This window comes from Cetorhinus maximus, unplaced genomic scaffold (assembly GCF_964194155.1).
Source record: "Cetorhinus maximus unplaced genomic scaffold, sCetMax3.hap1.1 HAP1_SCAFFOLD_567, whole genome shotgun sequence".
NCBI lineage: Eukaryota > Metazoa > Chordata > Chondrichthyes > Lamniformes > Cetorhinidae > Cetorhinus > Cetorhinus maximus.
Genome location: NW_027596509.1, coordinates 15,899 through 36,275, shown reverse-complemented (window position 1 = coordinate 36,275; position 20,377 = coordinate 15,899). Strand labels below are relative to the sequence as shown.

The following is a 20,377-nucleotide window of genomic DNA, read 5'->3' as shown; positions in this document are numbered from 1 at the left end:
AGTCCCTCTAACTCCAGCCCCACCCCCACCCCCACCACGGGACTTACCCTGAGAGCAAAAGGTGCCGCCCATTGGGCAGGAAGTTCCCCCTTGGCGGGCGGACCGGGGAACAGCCGCAATCGGGCTCCAACCAGCCATTCCAAGCCGGCCGGCCGGCCGGTTAACAGTGGGTGGGAGCCTTGGCGCTGCCGGGCTTGGGGGGGAGGGAGGAGGGCCAGCGCTGTGCGCGGGGGGGGGGGAAACCCGCACTGACAGCTCCCTGGGGGGCACAGAAGGACTTTAAAATGGAAAATAAACTTTTCACATAATATATAAACACGTCCCCACATGTGACTCAGTCACATGAAGAGGGACGTGGGAAAAAGGATGTTAATAATGGTTATTGTTTTTTTTTTTTAGTTACCATCAGAAACCTCATCCCGTCTGTGGATGCAAAGGCCGCCTGGTCCATTCGCCCGCCCGCCAGCCAAACGGTTGAGCGGGCAGCGAAAAACGCTACTTCATTCATTACTTAAGGGCCTGAATAGGCTTCCTATTTGTCAGCGGGCGCCACCCACGGGATGAAAAATTCTGCCCGCTGTGTCTGTCGTGTTGTGTTGTACCTGCAGTGGCAGGAGCTCAGGACTCAATGGATATAGTGGTATCCGAGGCTGGCTTTATCCTAAAAAACAGGCATCAGCAACAGGGCAAAAAGGGCACCAGGCAGTTGTGAAAAGGAGTCATGTCCCTCCCCGTCCCCACTGGAGCGACTGTAGTCAGGGAGCGTGGACATTGTTACTTCAAGCTACATTCACATGGAACATTAAAAAATGGTAACATACCAGTTGTATAATGGGCATACGTGGCCATTTGACAGGGCAAGACCATACCTGTTGAGAGAAATAGAAATTATTAAATACACACTCGACAGCAATTTATCTACTCAAACGCATCAGATAATTTTACATAGAACTCGAGTTTGACAGCATTTCTCTGCAATCTGTCCCCCACCTCTAGATTATTAGAACTGTTTTGGCGATTGGGATACAATTCATTTGTGTCTTACAGTCTGACCGTTCAAAATGTGCAGATTCTTGAGTTCGACTTCAATTGCTGAATTCAATCTCACTGAGATAATCCCGTTCACACTTTATCATCCACGGCGTGCTACATAAAAGCACTTCCCCTCCCGAATCCTTCCACCCATTGAAAAATAGCCTGAAAATTATTCCCAGACAAGCAGAGACATTTTTTTCATTTGCTCTGGTCCCCAGCTCACGTTCGAATAAATTCCCTTCACCTTGGCTTTGCTGGGGGTCTGGGTGATTTGGCGGGTTAGCACCACTGGAAGCTCTGGGGTTATTTGGTCACAATTATGGGATAAGGTCTCTATATCTCTATCCTCTTCCCCTCCTCTCTCTCTCTCTCCCCTGTGGGCTTCTGAATCCCTCTGTCAGGCTCAAGCGTGGGTCAAAAGGCCGCACTGTGTAGGAAGCCGTCACACGCTGGGATTTTCCCTGAATTGGCCGATTAGTGGTCAGCATGTGGGCCCCCAAAGCTGGAGGACCAATCAGAGGCCTTTCAGCTTGAAAGCAGCAGTGGGATGCCTCTTCGGGTGAGTGAGCGAGAAAGAGGGAGCCTCAAAAGAGAAACACCCTCTCTCCAATTCTTTTTATCAAAACTGAAATAAGAATTGGCCTTTGGAGCCAGTGTGCGGTGATAAATCTCTCCCCAGGGTGGCCAGTGGCTGCAACACCCCGGCAGGCAGGGAAGGCCTCTCTCAGCCTGCCTGGAGTGTTGCACCCCTTCCTCCCCCACACCACAGCATAAGCTGGTCCCTGACACCTGACCTTAAGCGGCCCTTAACACGATTAATCCGTTATCTGCTGTGTGCCAAATTAGTTTGGGACAGTTCCAACTCTGTTCAATGATAGTAAATCCACAGCATAATTAGGAGAGTAGGAACAGGAGTAGGCCATTCAGCCCATCGAACCTGCTCTGCCATTCAATTAGATCTTGGCTGATCATCTACCTCAATGCCACTTTCCCGCACTATCTCCATATCCCTTCATGTCATTAGTCTCCAGAAATCTATCGATTTCTATCTTGAACATACTCAATGATTGAGCTTCCACAGCTCTCTGGGGTAGAGAATTCCAAAGATTCTCCACCCTCAGAGTGAAGAAATTCCTCCTCATCTCAGCCCTAAATGGCCTACCCCCTTATTCTGAGACTGTGTCCCCTGGTTATGGACTCACCAGCCAGGGGAAACAACCTATTCAAATCTATCCTGTCACACCCTGTAAAATTTTGCAACCCTCAAGAAGATCAACTCTCACTCTTCGAAAGTCTAGAGAATACAGGCCCAGTTTCCTCAATCTCTCCTCATAAGACAATCCCGTCATCCCAGGGATTCGTCTGGTGAACCTCCATTGAGCTTCCTCTATGGCAGGTATATCCTTCCTCAGATAAGGAGACCAAAATTACATAATACTCCAGCTGAGGTCTCACCAGGGCTCTATACAAATGCAGCAAGACATCTTTACTCCTGTTCTCAAATCCTCTCGTGATGAAGGCCAACATACCATTTGCCTTCCTTATTGCTTGCTGTGCCTGCATGCTAACTTTTAGTGACTCATGAAGAAGGACACCCAGGTCCCTTTGGACATCAACACTCCCCAACCTGTCACCATTTAAGAAATACTCTGTTTTTTCTACCAAAGTGGGTAACTTCACACTATATTCCATAGCACTAAGATGGTAAAATTACTCAGAGAGAGTAAGACTGGAGGGGTAAAGTTATATATTGGTGTAGAGGGGGCTTTACGTTGAGGTAAGCCGGTTCACATTTTATCATTCACCCCTTGATGCCAAAATCAACACCAGGATTGTCAAGGCCACAGCTGTCATGTCAAAGTTGACAACTCACGTGTGGGTGAACAGCAAACAAACCAAAAATACAAAGCTCTGTGTGTACCAGGCTTGTATTTTCAGTGCCTTCTTTCAGAGTAGTGAAGTATGGACAACTTACGCAAGCCAAGCAAATCAGCTGAACAGCTTCCACCTTCACTGCCTCAGACGAATACTCCAGTCCGGACAGAGGGCTGAATGTGGAAGTACAACAGCGCGTAGGGACGCCCAGCACGTTTGCCCTCTTGAGTCGATGGCGATGCCATTGGCTGGGTCATCTGAGTTGAATGGATGACGGCCGCATCTCTAAGGGCGTGCTCTGTGGCGAGCTTGCTATCGGCACGAGACCAACAGGTCACGCGCGTTTGCAATACGAGGATGTCTGCAAGTGGGATTTCGAATGGACCAGGACCGGAGTCGGTGCGAGGGAAGTCCTCGCCGCTGACTGGACTGCCTGGAGACAAGGAAGGGTGTGGAAAAGACAGAGGGCAAAAGAAATGGCCAGGTGGTGGGAAAGGGGTCAGCAGAAGGAAAAAGCATCTTGGGCCAATGCCATTCATCCATGCCAGCTGCGGAAGGGGCTGCCACCCAGGAAGCTGCCTCCCCAGCCACAACAGACCATGGTCAACCCAAAAGTGACATCACCCTTGGCACAGCCAATCGTCTCCCAAGATGGACTGATGCCCACTGCCCTTTGAATACGAGCTTATAATTCCGTAAAAATCATGGAGAGTTGACAACACTCGGAGTCAGCCAATTACGCAACTAAGGCCAGGATTTTTACCTCATCGGCCGGACGCGTGCCTGACCCGAACAGGCATAAAATGACGCGTGATGACGCCAGGCGAGCGCTGACATTATCGCGCGATATGTTGGTCAGCGGGCGGACGCGGGAGTCGGCAAGCACGCCCTCCGACAATTAACAAGTCTATTTAAGGCCATTAAAGTACCGATTAAGTGTAATTTTTCGCTGCCCGTCCAACCTTACAGTTGGCGGGCAGGAGGAAAGGCCAAGCGGCCTTTGAATTTTTTTAGGAAACCTCATCCACGGGCGGGATAAGGTTTTCCAACTGCAATTAAAAATGAAATGAAAATGTTAATGTTTCATTAATAACATGTCCCCTGTTCGTGTGACAGAGTCACACGAGGGGACATGTTTGGTAACAATTTTAAAATCGTTATTTTTAATTGTTTTTGGATCTTCAGCTCCCTGAGGCACGGAGCTGCCTCAGGGAACGTTTCCTAGGCGCATACGTGGAAGTCCACGCTTGCGAACTCCCCCCCGCCCCAAACACGCTGAGCGCTGCAGCAGGCGTTTAGTTGGCCCGTCAGCGTGAAATCGTGGTCGGGGCTCCAATCGCGGGCACCTTCCTGTCCGCCTCCGCCAAGCCTGCCCAACGAGGGGCAAAATCCCGGCCTAAGACAACCCTCCTGGCTTTTGTGGGTGGTGCAGTGGAGGGAATTTCCACGGGGTGCGGGGGAGGGGCGGGCCCCTGCTTCTCTGTCACAAACTCCATGGAAACCACGGTGAAGTACAGCTTAAAGGTACAGTGTCCCTGCACAAACTCACCCCCTGGTGCTTAATCGTGCTTTAACACGGAAAACAACCCAGGCATTGGCCGGGCGGGGGTGGGGGGGTTGGGGGTGGAAAATGGGCTTTAAATTGCAGGAGACATTAGGAGAGGGAAAGGGGTGGGTTGTATAAAGAGTGTTAAAGGAGCAGAAGGAGGTGGAGAGGTGGAGGGCGTTTGTGCCAGAGAATTCCAGAGAATGGGAGTTTAACCTTAAGCTGCCAATAATGGGATGAAGGAAGAGGATGGAGGCAGGAGCTGGAGGAACAATGTGTTAACGTGTGGGAGGTCTCAGGCAGTCGGAGTTTATGGAGACAGGGAAAGGGGGCATGAGATATCTGCTCAGTGTGATCGATGCTGCGGCCCCTGGTCAGGTGTCAAACTGAGCCTCGTGAAGCAGATCAGCTGCGGCATTGACTGAGCGGAGGCTCTGCTCGGGCTGTTTCTGCGCCTGTCGCTGTTTCAAGTTGCTGCTCCTGACTGACAGACCAAGCTGCGAGCTGTTAGATAGGAATATAGAACCAGGAGGAGGCCATTCAGCCCCTCTTTTCGGCATTCAATTCACTCCTGGGGGATGAGAGGCTAATACCTGGTGACAGGAATCTGAGTTATGAGGAGACTGGTAAGACTCAAGCTTTTGGGCCTAGGCAGGAGGCTTCTGAGGGCTCATCTTATAGATGGTTATGCGATTATTTACCAAGGTAGAAAAACTAAACTTGAAAAATACTTCATACTAAATTACACCAGCTGGACAAGGGGCCAGATGCAAACTAGTAAAAAATACACTTAGGGCTGAGCTCATCCTTACACAAGGACTGATTTTGCCTCTGAGACAGAAGATCGTGGGTTCCAGCTCCACTCCAGGACTTAAGTACATATAAGCTCAGCTGACACTCAAGTGGAGTACTGAGGGGGTGCTGCATGGTCAGAGGTACTGTTTTCAGATGAGACACTAAACCGAGGCTCTGCCTGCTCTCTCAAGTGAACAATGTAATGGACATTATTTGAAGAAGAGCAATGGTTGTCCTAGTGGCCTGCCCAATACTGATCCCTGGGGAGAGACGGTGACCTAGTGTTAATGTTACTGGACTAGTAATCCAGGGGCCCAGGCTAATGTTCTGGGGACGCAGGTTCAAATGGCAGTTGGTGGAATTTAAATTCAATTAATAAAATCTGGAAATGAAAACTGGTCTCAGTAATGGTGACCATGACAACGATCACTGACTGTCATAAAAACCCATCTCGTTCACTAATGTCCCTTAGGGAAGGAAATCTGGCCTACATGTGACTCCAGACCCACAGCAATGTGGCTGACTCTTAACTGCCCCCTGAAATAGCCTCACAAAGCACTCAGTTCAAGGGCAATTAGGGATGGGCTAACAAATGCTGGCCTTGCCAGTGGCACCCACATCCTATGAAAGATTAACTAAAGAAAAATCAACGTCACTAAATTAGATTATTTATCATTCATTCCATTGTGGTTTGGGGGACTTTGCACCATGCAAATTTGCTGTCGCTTTTCCTATATCATAATAATGGCTACACTTCAAAGATAACTGACTGGCTGTGAAGCGCTTTGGAACATTGAGTATCAATGCAAGTTCCAACACCATATCCTCTCCATCACCACAACCACCAACTTCAACTCCTGTAATATAGTCTGTCTCCATCTCAGCCCATTCGCTGTTAAAACATTCAAACATGCTCCTGTACCCTTAAAGCTTAACCGCTCCTAGACACTTCTGAGCTTCCATCCTGCATAAACTTGATCTTATCTGAAACTCTGCTGCCCTTAGCCAAGCTCCCACCAAGTCCCACTCCACCATCACCCCTGTTCTCGCTGACCTACACTGGCCTCTCGTCAGCTGAGGACTAGAGGTGAGCAGGTAGGTGATTGGTGAGTTTTACCATTGGCTTTTCCCTGGGATAGTAGTTTAAATTCACACTGTACATGACACTATATTCACACTAAATACTGTATTAAATTTACAACTTAACTAGTAAGTTAAACTACTTAATATAACTACAAATAATCGTTGAGTGATATTTTAAAACTTGAAACCCTAATTAGTTAAATCAAATAACACAGAGATGACAGGGCAGGTGGTGTGTTGCAGCTGTAGCATGTGGGCGCTAATGGTCAGCATTGTTATCCACGGCAACTCTATCTGCAGTAAGTGTCTACAGCTCGAGGAACTTCGGCTCAGAGCTGATGAGTCCGAGCTTCGGACACTCAAATGCATCAGGAAGAGTGAAAGTTACCTGGACACTTTGATGCAGGAGGTAGGCATTAGGTTAAGTACTTCCAAAGTGGTCTGTGGTCAGGGAGAGGAAGGTGCGACTATGAGTGAGGCAAGTATGGGGAACCAGATGGTAGCAGTGGAGGAACCTCAGTCTTTGCAATTGTTCAGGTTTGAGGTTCTTGCAGCTAGTGTGGATGAGAGCTGGGACTGCAGGGAGGATGAGCAAATAATACAGCAACATAGTACAGCAAGCCATTTAATTTGGGGAGCTAAAAGGAATGTAGTTGTAGTAGGGGAAGGTATATTTAGGGGGATAGGTACTGTTCCCTGCAGCCAAGAACGAGAATCCTGAAGGCTGTGTTACCTGCGCGGTGTCAGAGTTAAGGACATCTCAGGGCTGGAGGGGAGCTTGGAGTGGGAGGGCAAGGATGCAGTTGTCATGGTCCACATGGGCACTAGTAATATAGGTAGGAGTAAGAACGAGGTTCTGCTAAGGGAGTATGAGCAGCTAGGGGTTAAATTAAAAGGCAGGACCACAAAGGTAATAATCTTGCGATTACTACCTGAGCCACAGGCAAATTGACATAGGGTGAATGAGATCAGGGAGTTGAATGTGTGGCTCAAATATTGGTGTGGGAGAAATGGGTTTTGATCCATGGGGCACTGGCACCAGTACTGGGAAAAGAGGGAGGTGTACCATTGGGACAGGCTTCACTTGAACCATGCTGGGACCAGTGCCCTGGTGAATCGAATAACCAGGGCCATGGAGAGGCCTTTAAACTAAATACTGAGGGGAGGATTCTCATGAGGGGGGATTTAGAAAGTTAACAAGCAAGGACAAAGCAATAGTGCAGGGTAGCGACACAAGTAATGTTAACCAGAGTGTGACAGGAAGGGACAAAGCATCTAAACATAAGAGTGCATCAGCAAATAGGTCAAAGTAGGGAAAAATGGTAATAATACAGAATTAAAGGCTCTTTATCTGAATGCATGAAGCATTTGTAATAAGGCAGATTGATTGATAGCTCAAATATAAATACGTGGGTATGATAAAATAGTTATTACAGAGACGATGTTCTACCCTCTTCCTCAAAAGGCGGTGGAAGCAGAGTCTTTGAATATTTTTAAGGCAGAGCTATATAGATTCTTGATTAACAAAGGGGTGAAAGGTTATCGGGGGAGGCGGGGCTGTGGGGTTGAGGTTACAATCAGATCAGCCATGATCTTATTGAATGGCGGAGCAGGCTCGAGGGGCCGAGTGGCCGACTCCTGCTCCTAATTCACATGTTTGTAGGTGCATAAGGTGACCAAGGCTGGGAACTGAGTATTCTAGATTATTTGATATTTTGAAAAGAGAGGAAGTAAGGAAAAGGAGGTGGGGTAGCTCTGCTAATAAAAGATGAGATCAGTACAATAATGAACAGTTGTCATGGCTCGAAGGATCAAGATGTAGATCAATTTGGATGTAGATAAGAAATAGCAAGGGAAGGAAGTCACTGATTAAAGTAGTTTATAGGCTCCCTAACAGGAGCTTCACTGTAGGACAGAGTATAAACCCAGAAATAATGAGGTTGTAAGAAAGGTACTACCATAATCATGGGCAATTTCAATCTTCATATAGATTAGACAAATCAAATTGGCAAAAGAAGCCTTGTGGATGAGTTCATAGGAGTGTATTCTGGACAGATTCTTAGAACAATATGTCCTGGAACCAACCAGGGAACAGGCTATTTCAGATCTAGTAAAGTCTGGTAAGTGGAGGTTGTCCAGTCTGGTAGGAAGAGTAGAACTGCAGAATATTATTTAAATGGAGAATACAGAATGCTGCTGTACCGAGGTGTCCTTGTAGATGAATCACAAAAATGTCAGCATTCAGGTATCGTAAATAGTTAAGAGGATGAATGGAATGTTGGCCTTTATTGCAAGAGGGGTGGTGTATAAAAGTAGGGAAGTCTTGCTACAACTGAACAGGACATTGGTGAGGCCACACCTAGAGTACTGTGTACAGTTTTGGTCTCCTTATTTAAGGAGGGATATACTTGCCTTCGAGAGAGTTCAGAGAAGGTTCACTTGGCTGATTCCTGGGATGAAGGGGTTGTGTTATGAGGAAAAGTTGAGCAGGTTAGGTCTCAACCCATTGGAGTTTAGATGAATGAGAGGCCATCTTGTTGAAACATATAAGACTGTGGCAGGGGGGGGAGTTTGACAGGGTAGAAGCTGAGAGGATGTATCGCCTCGTGGGGGAATCTAGAACAAGGGGGCATATTTTCAGAATAAGGGGTCTCCCATTTAATGTGGAGATAAGGAGGAATTTCTTCTCTCAGAGAATTGTTAATCTTTGGAATTCTCTACCCCAGAGAGGAGTGGAGGCTGGATCATTGAATATGTTCAAGGCTGAGTTAGACAGGTTTTTGATCTACAAGGGTTGCAAGGGTTATAGGGGGGAGGGGATGTTGCAGGGCTTAAGAAAGTGGAATTGAGGCCTTGAGCAGATCAATGATGATCTTATTGAATGGCACAGCAAGTTTGAGGGGCTGAATGGCTTACTCCTGCCCCTGTTTCTTATGTTCTTATGTTTTGAGTGGACAATTTTGTTAGCTGCGGTGTTCTGTCAGGTGTGGTGTGGGCAAAGTCTCCCTTCAGGTTATACATAGGAATCCTGTTTAATAAAAAGTACGTCATTGTTTTTCAAGGCGAGGGTGCTAAAACCAGTGTTCCTACTGCACGAGACGAGGCAAAAAAGTAAAAAACCTCTTTTACTAAGCGATAAGCCTCTTACATGCATTAAAATAAACAGCAGAGCAGACATCGTGCAGAGAAATGGAAAGGTTGGAGCCACGTCAGCTGTGGCTCAGCCAATGATGCTCTCGCCTCAGTCAGAAGATTGTGGGTTCGAGTTGCATTGCTGGAAATTGGGCGCAAAAACTAGCCTGACCCTCTAGTGTAGTACTGAGGGAGTGCTGCACTGTCTGAGGTACCGATAAACCGAGATTTCTTACATCTGCCGGCTCAGGGAGTGGTAAAAGACCCCCATGGCCTGTCCAATATTAATCACCCAACCAAACACCTAAAAATAGATTATCTGGTCATTATCACACCGCTGTTTGTGGGAGCTTGCTGTGCGCAGATTGGCTGCCATGTTTCCTACATTGCAAAAAACGATTACAGTACAAAAAGTTTAAGGTTGGGAATAAAAGTATTTTCCTTGCTATAGAAATATAACACCAAAGTTTCAGATGACAACATTTGCTCAATCTCGATGTTATTGTTTATAAACATGCTCTAATCCGAACTGAAAACTGTTAAGTGGCTTGGTGTTCGATGTTTGCCTGATAATGCTCCTGTTAAGCACCTCAGAGTGTTTTAGACATTTAAGGGCGCTACATAAATGCAAGCTATATTGTTGTTGGGAGTGGAGATACTCCTGGCGATGGTTTAGATGGAACAGGAGAAATTGTGGGTCATTCTATTTGGGTGAAAGAAAATGGCCTGAGCGATCTTCTTCATGTTTTATTATCTCGTGATATGAAATGTCTCATTGTCATGCTTGCCTGAGGCAATCTGTTCAAACTGCTGCTCTCTGTAATGTTTAACTAGCTGTATATCATTCAGTCATTAATGTGCTGTAAATATATCTTGTTCTTGCTCCTGATGCAGTGACCATGAACTTCCTCGTTGAAACATACAGTGAGTGAAGCTACACAAAGCTTCCATGTTCACTTTGATACACTGCAACTTGACAGTCTCTTTCATTCCCAATCGAATGCTCATCTGGTTCTCTTTTTGAACAAGTGCCTATTCTAATGCTGCTCTCCCTCAACACTTATATATAGCTCACTTTAAATTGACTGAATAATCAATTCTGAAAGTGGCACTATCTATTCCTTTCTCAGCCCCTTGGATGTTAAAGGCACTGCATTAATGCAAGTTGAAGGTCCAATACCATAACTCCTCAGACACTGAAGCAGCCCATGCCCATTTGCAGCAAGCCTTGGGCAACATTCAGGCTTGGGCTGACAAGTGGAAAATGACATACGCACCACCCAAGTGCCAGGCAATGACCATCTCAAACAAGAGAGAATCTCACCATCCCCTCTTGACATTCAATGGCATTACCATTGCTGAATTCCCCCACTATCAACATCCTGGGGGTTATCATTGACCAGAAACTGAACTAAGCCAGACTGTGGTTATGAGAGTAGGCCAGAGGTTCACCTCCTGCCTCCACGTAGCCTGTCCACTATCGATACATGTCAGGCCATGATCTTATTGAATGGCGCAGCTCCTATTTCTTACGTTCTTATGAATGTGATGGGAGACTCTCCACTTTCCTGGATGAGTGCAGCTCCAACACGCAAGAAGCTTGACACCATCCAGAACAAACCAGCCTGCTTGACTGGCACCCCATCTACCACCTTAAACATAGACTCCTTCCACCACCAGCACACAGTGGCAGCAGTGTGTGCCATTCACAAGTAAATCACCAAAGCTCCTTCAAGAGCACCTTCCAAACCCGCAACCTTTATCACGTGAAAGGACAAGGGCAGCAGACACACCTGGGAGTTCCCCTCCAAGCCACTCACCATCCTGACTCAGAAATATATCGGCCGTTCCTTCACTGTCGCTGGGTCACAATCCTGGAACTCCCTCCCTAACAGCACTGTGGGTGTACCTACACCACATGGACTGCAGCGGTTCAAGAAGGCAGCTCACCACCACCTTCTCAAGGGCAATTAGGGATGGGCAATAAATGCTGGCCCAGCCAGCGAAGCCCACATCCCCTGAATGAATAAAAAAAGTTGCTTTTAAATGGGTCCCACACATGCAATATTATTGGATTGTTCTGGCTGTGTTTAGCTTTTGACAGCAATTGGTACATAGGGAAATATTTAAAATCGTGCAACTAGGTGTTCCTAGGAAAATGAGGAACTGGAAGCTGGAGCAAGTGAAAAAACACATTTTGGGAGCAACCAGCCCTCTCCCTGCTGGAGGGAGTGTCCATCTTTGCACCTTATTTCCCCCACCCTTCCCACTATTTTTACTTCTTAATCCGTCTTTCTCTCTTTCTTTCTCAGTCTCACTAACCTCCCCAGCTTTGTTTCTCTCTCCCTCCCTCCATTTCTGTTTTTTATCACTGCCGCTCCCGCCCGTTTCTTCACTTTCAGCCTCTCACTTGTCTATCGTCTCACTCGTTCCCTGTCTCTCTTCTCCTTTTCTTCCTCTTTCTCTCTCGTGTATACGACCGGCTTCATTTTGGCTACATTAATCAGGTAAATCAGAATTTCTGTGTCCTGTTTCAGTGCAAAATGGCTCCAATTCATGAACACACCCACGATGGTGAGATGACTGTCTCTCCCCTGTCAATCCCATAACTCCGTACCTCGCTCTCCTCCATCATCCAAATATCTCACTGGCACACCCTCAATAATGGGCAGACAAGAGCTGACAAGTCCTAAGTAGCTTTGTTACATTTTACCGCAGTTTGTGACAGCAAGTGTATTTGCGGAGGTAGGAGGTGAGACAAGAACTTGTCCTCTGATGTTTGCTGTTGTTGACAATTAATTAAAGCCCTAAGTAAGCAATATTATGAGGTGACTAACACAAATGGAGAGAATGCAGCTCTCTGTCATATACTAGTCATCCAGTTCAGGGCTTAGCTAAAACAGACTGGGGTGCACCAGACAGTGTAACTTAGACTCCGCATGTACTGAGGTTGCAAACCTTTATAAAGCTCTGACTAAGCCACAACTAGGGCACTGGATTCAGTCCTGGTCAACGCGCTTTAGGAAGGACGTGAGGGTCCTTGAAAGGACGCGAGGAGGTTTGCCAGAATGGTTCCAGGGATGAGGGATTTTAACTGCAGGTTGGGAGAAACTAGGGTTGTCTTCCTTGGAGCAAAGGAGATTTGAGGGGAGATCTGACAGAGGCGTACAAGATGAAAGCGGGTTTATAGGTCGGCAAATAAAAGCTGTTCCCATTGGCTGACCGTACAGGGACTAGGGGAGATAGATTTAAAGTTTTGGGCGAGAGATGCGGTTGGGGGGGGGGGTGGGGGGAGTGGATGTGAGGAAAAACGTTTTTACTCAGTGAGTGGAAATGACCTGGAACTTGCAGCCCACGAGGGTGGTGGAAGCAGAGCCGATTAATGATTTCAAACGGAAAGTGGATGGGCACTTGAGCTAAATAAACTTGCAGGGACACAGGGGTAGAGCAGGGGAGTGGAGCTGACTGGATTACTCTACAGAAAGCTGGCATGGACTCAAAGGGCCGAATGGCCTCCTTCTGTGCCATCATGACTATGACTCTAACTCTAGCGGTATCAACACACAATTGCCGACTACCCCGCCCACGCCCTCCCACCATTGATCACCAAAGACGTCGGCATTATCTTCCTGCAAACACACTCTCCATTCATGGACTGGACAATTATTTAACCGTCAGTCAAACAGGCCTCTCCCCCATAACTTGCAAACCCACGTATTTATTGCCTCTACTTTTGTTCTCCCTCAGCGGTGCCCTGCGGGTTGGTCTTTAATCCCGGGAGACTCCAGGGCCAGGATTTCACGGTGCCTCCCGCCGGGAGGGATATTACGGACCCGCCGAACTGAACGGAGATTTAAACGGGTCGCCGCGTCCGGCGGGGTGGGGGGGAGACACATCACGGCAGGACCGTAAAACCCCGGCCCAGGGTCACCTCGGAGGGTTGGCGACCACAGCTCGGTGTTAACGGGCACGGGGGGGGGGGGGGGGGCGGGACTTTCCGCACCCGCCCGCCGCCGGGGATCTCCCGGTCCCACCAACGGGCTTCCGGCTGGGGGCGCCGCCTCGCCCACGGTGAGTCCCGCCCCCGACGGGGCCGGAACATCCCGGCCGGAGTCCGCGCCTCCTCGCTTTAGGCCTTTGTAGGCCTCACTTGGGTGATGAACGAGAACAAATAGGAATCTGTTATAACGTGTGAGCGAAAGGAATTGGCCAACCCGGAGCGAGCTGGTCCTCATCCAGCCAGTGTTTTTGTAACATGAACAGTTAACCTTCTGACCCACGCCTCTCGCAGCCAAGTCGCTGCATTCTGACTAGAGAGGGAGACAAAGAATGAAACGTTAGGCAGCAAAGGACGCTGGAGATAGAATCATAGAAAGTTTATAGCCTGGGCTGGACGCAATGAAGGAAAGCAGAAAAGGAGAATGCAGAAAAGGTTGGCACCACGATCTTTTCCACTTTGTCTGTGTGTGAGATACTTGAGGAAAACAAAATGGTTGCTTTCTTAAAGGGACAGAGCCCACGAACTGCAGAGTTTTTTTTTTAATGGGCTCCTTTCCCACAGTGACAATTCCACATCAATGCCACCCACATTGCCCAACACACAAGATTTTTTTTACTGTGTCAGAGCTCACACCACTGTCAATATTTACATCGTGTTACTCACTGACTTTCTGCCCACAGTTCTGACAATGGACCAATGGTGGAGGTGGGGGGGGGGGTGGGGGTCGGTCGCTGAACTTTCCCTAAGAATAGGTTTTAAAGTGCCTCTCAGAAAGGTGGGGCGGAACATGGGGGAATGAATTTCAGAGATTTAGGGGAGGGAATTCCAGAGTGTGGGGCCTAGACAAGGCCCCCCCCAATGGTGGCCCGGAGAGGAATGCACGAGAGGGGATGGAGTGCGAGGCCACAGAGGAATGTACAAAAGGAACGGGGGCAGGGAGAGGTGGTGGAGCGTGAGACCACAAGCATAAGAATCTAAAAATATTCACTTGCTGCTTGGAGGTTACCATTAGGGTTCCCATGCAACCCTCTAGGATCAGCCTGGAGACTCCAGGAATTGAGGATCAATCTCCAGGACACTGCTGTGTGGGCAACACTGGAGAAAAATGTTTTTTTCTGTCATTTTCGTTGAACGTTTCTCTCTGCCAGATATAAAGGTATTGAAAATGGGGGTGGGGGAAGGCTGATTGGCTGACAGTCAAGCATCATCCAATTGGGTAATAAGTCTTTCTGCTATCCAATTGGCGTAGGAGGGCAGTACATCACAAGGATGGGTGTGTTGGCCGACTAATGGCTGGAGTGTGGGGGCAGATCATGGGATGAAACCTCCAGGAATACATTTAATCAGAGTTAGCAACCCTAGTTACTGACAGAAATATTTCTCCACTTTGATTGAAAGCAAGGGAAGTGAAGAGTGAAACCCAGTGAGTCCCAGTTAGGCCACAGGCAGGCAGGCTGTGCACAGGGGCCTATAAGGAGCAGTACATTACTTGGGACCATATGTGAATGGAATGAGGACATAAATACTTCCTGAAGCCAGTTCTCAGCACCACCGCTTTATGCAAATTGGTTTTCGATAATTAAAGAGCTATTTTAATTATGCATCCTCTGGAATGTTGAGGCGCAGGTTCCATCAAGACTGTTTATAGGTGCTGTATAAAACCTGACATGATATGTTACCGAGCCAGTCCTGTCCCCCAGGTTCACCAGCATTCCATTATCCTTTGGCAGAGAGAAGAAACAGTGGTCGGACATTTATTACGTACTGAACCAACCACATCAGCATCAACAGTGACGCCACCCTCACATAGAATGATACGGCGCAGAAGGGGACCATTTGGCCCATCGTATCTGTGCCGGCTCTCCGATGGAGCTATCCAATTAGCCCAGTTCCCTGCTCTTTCTACACAGCCCTGTAAATCTTTTCCCTTTAGGATTTATCCAATTCCCCTTCTGAAGGTCACTATTGAATCTGCTTTCAGGCAGCGCGTTCCCGATCACAATGTCTGTGCTGCCACGCGCCTGCAAACTGTACCCCGGCTCCTTTTACCCCTCTTTGGTTGTTACCAGCCTATTTTTGACGTTTGCGTTTTACATTTTCCAGTTTGTCTTACCTCATCCCAACAACTGGCTGAGTGCAACGAAATTCTCATCTTACCTGTGGTTCCTTTTCCAATGACCCTTAAAATCGCGACACCGCTGTGTTACATGAGTCTTAAAGTCTTTGGCTGTGTCAGAATTATTGTTCGGTCTGATAATTTGCGATTCTGAAGACTGAAGGGTATACAGCACCATCGATTTTTTTTTTCCTTTGAGAAGTACGTGTTTCCTGTTCTATTGGCCTTGTGACGTGGTTGCCGTGACAACCAGTACACATCCTGTGGCCCAGGCCTCCATCACTGTCTGCCATTGGACAGTGGCCAGGGGACCTGAGTACCACCCCGGCCTAGCATTGGCCTCCATCTCCCTCCTGCTGAATGGCAGTTCGCACCGCTGGGCCTCTATCATTTTGGTTCCATGTACCCGGTACCTGGCATCCCAAAATCCAGGAGGACCCGAAAACCAGCGACACTTAAAGCCGGCGTCCTGGTTAGCAATTTGAATAAAACACTTTTACTCTTATTTTCATACTTTATTTTATGTGTCGTTAGCACATGCTAGGCCCAGGACCCCCAAATCCATAGAATCCCCAAATCCGGCCCACGTCTAGTCCCGAGCTTCCCGGATACGGGATCCGGTACCTGCATTTCTTTATGTTTCTTAGGTACAGCCTGATTCCACCATCACTGCACTACCCCCTCCAACCCACCCCCCTCCTCCCCAACCCACCACCACAGCCTTATTGTTTTATCCTCCCTCTTCTGAAGTCACTGACCCATGTTGGCATACATTTTCTGTGGGCAACAGTTGCTCGCAGTATCTTAACCGTGTGGCCTCTCTTCATGAGTGAGCCCGGACAGCGTTGGCGGGCGTTCCGACTCTTGGGCCCTTCAGAAGGGCAAACTCTGCCCTCATTTCATAAAAGACCTGCACTTATACAACACCTTTAGCAACCTCCAGACCTCCCAAAGCCTAGGCAAGCCAATGAAGTACCTTTTTTTTTAAGTGTTGTCACTGTCGTAATGTAGGAAATGTGGCAGCCAATTTGTGCACAGCAAGCTCCCATAGACAACAATGTTGATAATGACCAGACAGCCTGATTTCGTGATGTCGATCGAGGGCTAAATATTGGCCAGGGCACCAGTAATAACTCCCCTACTCTTCTTCATGGGATCTTTTGCATTCACCTGAGAGAGCAGGCAAGATCTTGGTTTATTACCTGAAAGTCAGCACCTCCAAAGAGTGCAGCACCCCCTCAGAACTGCACTGGAGCATTTTATGCTCAAGCCTCTGGAGGGAACATGATCCCTTGACCTTCTGACTCTGAGGCAAGAGCGCTACTAACTAAGACCCCCGATCACATCTCACATCCCCTCTACTTCCAGCAACATTCATCTGATAATGACCAGGAGTATGGACTTTGGCTGATTTTTTTTTTAACCTGACCTACCCAGGGGCACCCATAACACCCTTAACATTACCATAGTGATGGTCAGCTAGCTTGGCACAGGCCTAGGATCCAGCACAAAGCTTTCCACTTCCCTATGACTGGACCACTCACAGGTCTTTGCAGCCTGAATCAGAGGAACTGGAGTGAAGAGTCCGACAGCATCTGTCAGCATACTTAGGGCTCATGCAATTAAATGAATTAATCTTTGCTTCAGTACATTCCAAAAGGGAGGGATTACTTTGAAGGGACTGTGCTCACAAGGTCTGAAGTGATCCCTTGAACTGGTTTGTTTTACTCTTTCAGGGGATGTGGGCGGCACTGGCAAAGTCAGCATTTTTTGCCCATCTCCAGTTGCTCTTGGGGAGGTGGTGGTGAGCCACCATCTTGAACTTCTGCAGCCCCTGAGGTGTAGGTACACCCACGGTGCTGTTAGGGAGGGGGGGGTTCCAGAATTTTGACCCAGCGACAGTGAAGGAGCGGCCGATATATTTCCAAGTCAGGATGGCGAGTGGCTTGGGGGGGGGGGGAACTTGCAGGTGGTGGTACTGCCACCCAGTTGCTGCCTGTGTCCTTCTCGTTGGTACAGGCCGTGGGTTTGGAAGATTCACTTACTCCAATTTATATATTTTTCTCTTTGCCGAAGAGATTTCAACCGCTGTTGCTGCAATTGGAAACTTTGCTGATGTTCTAAGGTCAACTACAGGGGAGGGGAGGCCGTGAGTGAGAGGTTTGTCTGAGAGCAGTTGACACGGCCAAGACATTCATTGAGCTCCCTCAAAGCAACAGTGTGCGAGAAATGAGAAGAGGGTCAACTCGTTAGCACACTGTCCCCAACGGGGATTCACATGAACATTCCCTAGGAATTCCCCACTTTCTATCCTGGGCTTATTGCTTTCTGCTTCCAGGATGTTCTCTTAAGCCATCCAATAAACGAGTCACTGAAGTCCTAGGAGCCAATTGGAAATCACGAGTCAGTGCTCCTAATGGAGAGATATGCTCCTCTGGAGTAATGTCACAGGGAGGTTTATAACCTAACCCATCCCTCAGGAAGCAGACAGCTTCAGATACAACAGTGGTTTGGTACTTCATTCAATTTTACTCTTCATCGAGCTCAATAACAGATGGCGTGTATAACCCGCTTTCCAACTCATCCTGTGGCTTTCCTGTCCAGTGAGTCAGCTTATACTTACTCCCGGTCTCCCCTTCTCCAAGAGCCCAACCTGTAGTAGGACATCCCTCGGGGAATGCATTTATACACTGGCAGAGCAATTTTAAAGGGACGTTGTCTCTGTGAAAAATGTATCCGACAAAATCCCCTCTTCCCAGCTTATTTGGTGAAATGGTTTGTTTTGAGCTTTTTCTGGTAGGTATTTCCTTGGGTTCAATGCCACTGGCCTCTTTGGGTAAGTGGACCTCCTGCTCCCCTGTGAGCTGGAGAGGACCAGATGTGTGGATAAATGTAGCAGACACAGAGGTCAAGCAGTGTACTCCTGCTTACCGGAATGCAGCACCTATATAGCCTTCGATAGAGGGAAGAGGGCACATTGTACCTAGGCTCTGGCGCACACTGTCAGCCATAATAAAAGCAGAAAATGCTGGAGAAGCTCAGCAGGTCTGGCAGCATCGGTGGAGAGAGGAGCAGAGCTAACGTTTCGAGTCCGTAAGACTCTTCTTCAGAGTTCTTCTCTCTTCTCTCTGCAGAGAGAAGAGAGAAGAACTCTGAAGAAGAGTCTTACGGACTCGAAACGTTAGCTCTGCTCCTCTCTGCCAGGCCTGCTGCATTTTTCCAGCATTTTCTGGCTTTATTTCCATTTCCCAGCACCCGTGGCATCTCGATCGTTGAACATCACCCAGCTAATCACTGGGTACAAGCAGCAGATTTACTGTAAATACAGGCTTGGCTCTCAAACCAAAACAGAAGCACTTGCCCTTACTCCAGCTCTCATCATGGAATTATAAAGTCACTTGTCTCTGAGTTGGCTATCTGCTACAGCCAGACATTGGTGCTGGCTTCAGCCTGTTACATGGTCGCAATACAACCACCATAGAGCTGCAGACTTCAGTGCCACCAGCCCAGAACAAGAAGGATTCGTTTCACAGCCGCACATTTTTGCCCGCAAAGTAGATAGCTGGCAAAAGTGCTCAGAGTTGAACGGGATATGGCTTGACTCCTTTGTTCGCCCCTTTCGAAACACTTGGAATGATTTGTGAGGTGGGCTCCCTGTCCAAAGAACATTGGCTAACAATCAAGGCCTTTAAGTGACATATTGTGGGATCAACGCGTACAGCAGAAGCTCCAGCATGTCCCATTTTAACCCTGTGTGCGCTCGAAACTCTTTCGAGTTATCAACAGTCACAGATTGCAACTCTTTCGAGTACAATCACAGTTCTTGGTTTTCCGGGAGTGGGACACGAACCCACAACCCTCTGATTCAAAGGCGAGGGTGCTATGAACTGAGCCACAGCCAACACCTTCCTGTGTGCACTCGAATCGGCAGGAGTGAACTCCCAGAGATAACCAGGCATTCCCACTAATCTCACGCCGGCAAGAGGGTGTGGAAAACTGGATCATGAACCCCACACACATGCCTGTCAGTAAATATAGGCTTCGTCGTTACTTGGATGGTTGTTTGTTTGGGACTGTACACCAGTTTTTGCTGAGTTTCAAGGGGATGGATTCCCCAGCAAAATCAGGGTGGTCTGAATTCCAGGACCTAATGGTCAGCAACTCTCCTAAATAAGACCAGGAAGTTAGTCAGGGGTGGAGGTTCCCTTTCAGTTAGAGGATAACAACAGCTGAATGCACAATTCTCAACCTCAAATTCAACTGCATAATTTAATCTATTCATCTATTAAAGTCTCTGAAGTCATTGAGAAGCAAAAAAATAACATTAAAGCTGCTGAGTTTGGTTCCCCCACCCACCCACCCACCCTCTCTCTGGGAGATAAAAGTTTTTTAAAGTTTGAGTGAGATGAGCACTGTGAAGTGGAGTCCCAGAAATCGCTCCAAGAATGGAGTTTTGCAGAGAGGAGAAAGTTGTGGAAACGCAAAGGCCCCCCAGAAGCAGAGGAGAAACTTTGTTTTCAACAGTTTAAAAAAGTGCAGTGTGAGAAAAAGAGAGAGAGAGAGAGAGAGGGTGGGGGTCAGCGAGGGAGCTGTCAGAGTGACTGAGCTCCAAGTGGACAGGTCAAAATGAGAAGAAATGGATTGCTTACACTGTCCAGGTGCCTGCGATGGACACCACGCTGGCCAGGAGAGGCAGAAGCGGCCAGCAGCTCATCGTGGCTCTCGGTGCAACAGATCCAAGCGGGTCCAACAGCGGCTGGAGTTACACTCGATCACAACAGCCTCCGAGAGGAGC

General features: G+C 48.0%; 1 protein-coding gene across 1 annotated transcript in view; it reads right to left on the bottom strand.

The window, feature by feature from the left end:
* Positions 1-20,377, bottom strand: part of LOC144674142 (transmembrane protein 150A) — a 142,817-nt gene extending 122,440 nt beyond the window's left edge. Inside the window, exons 1-2 of the mRNA XM_078535635.1 lie at positions 20,232-20,377; positions 822-869 (exon numbers count right to left, since the gene is read on the bottom strand). Of these exons, the coding sequence (XP_078391761.1) occupies positions 822-869; positions 20,232-20,296 (113 nt within the window). The 5' untranslated portion in view covers positions 20,297-20,377. The remainder of the gene's footprint in view (positions 1-821; positions 870-20,231) is intronic.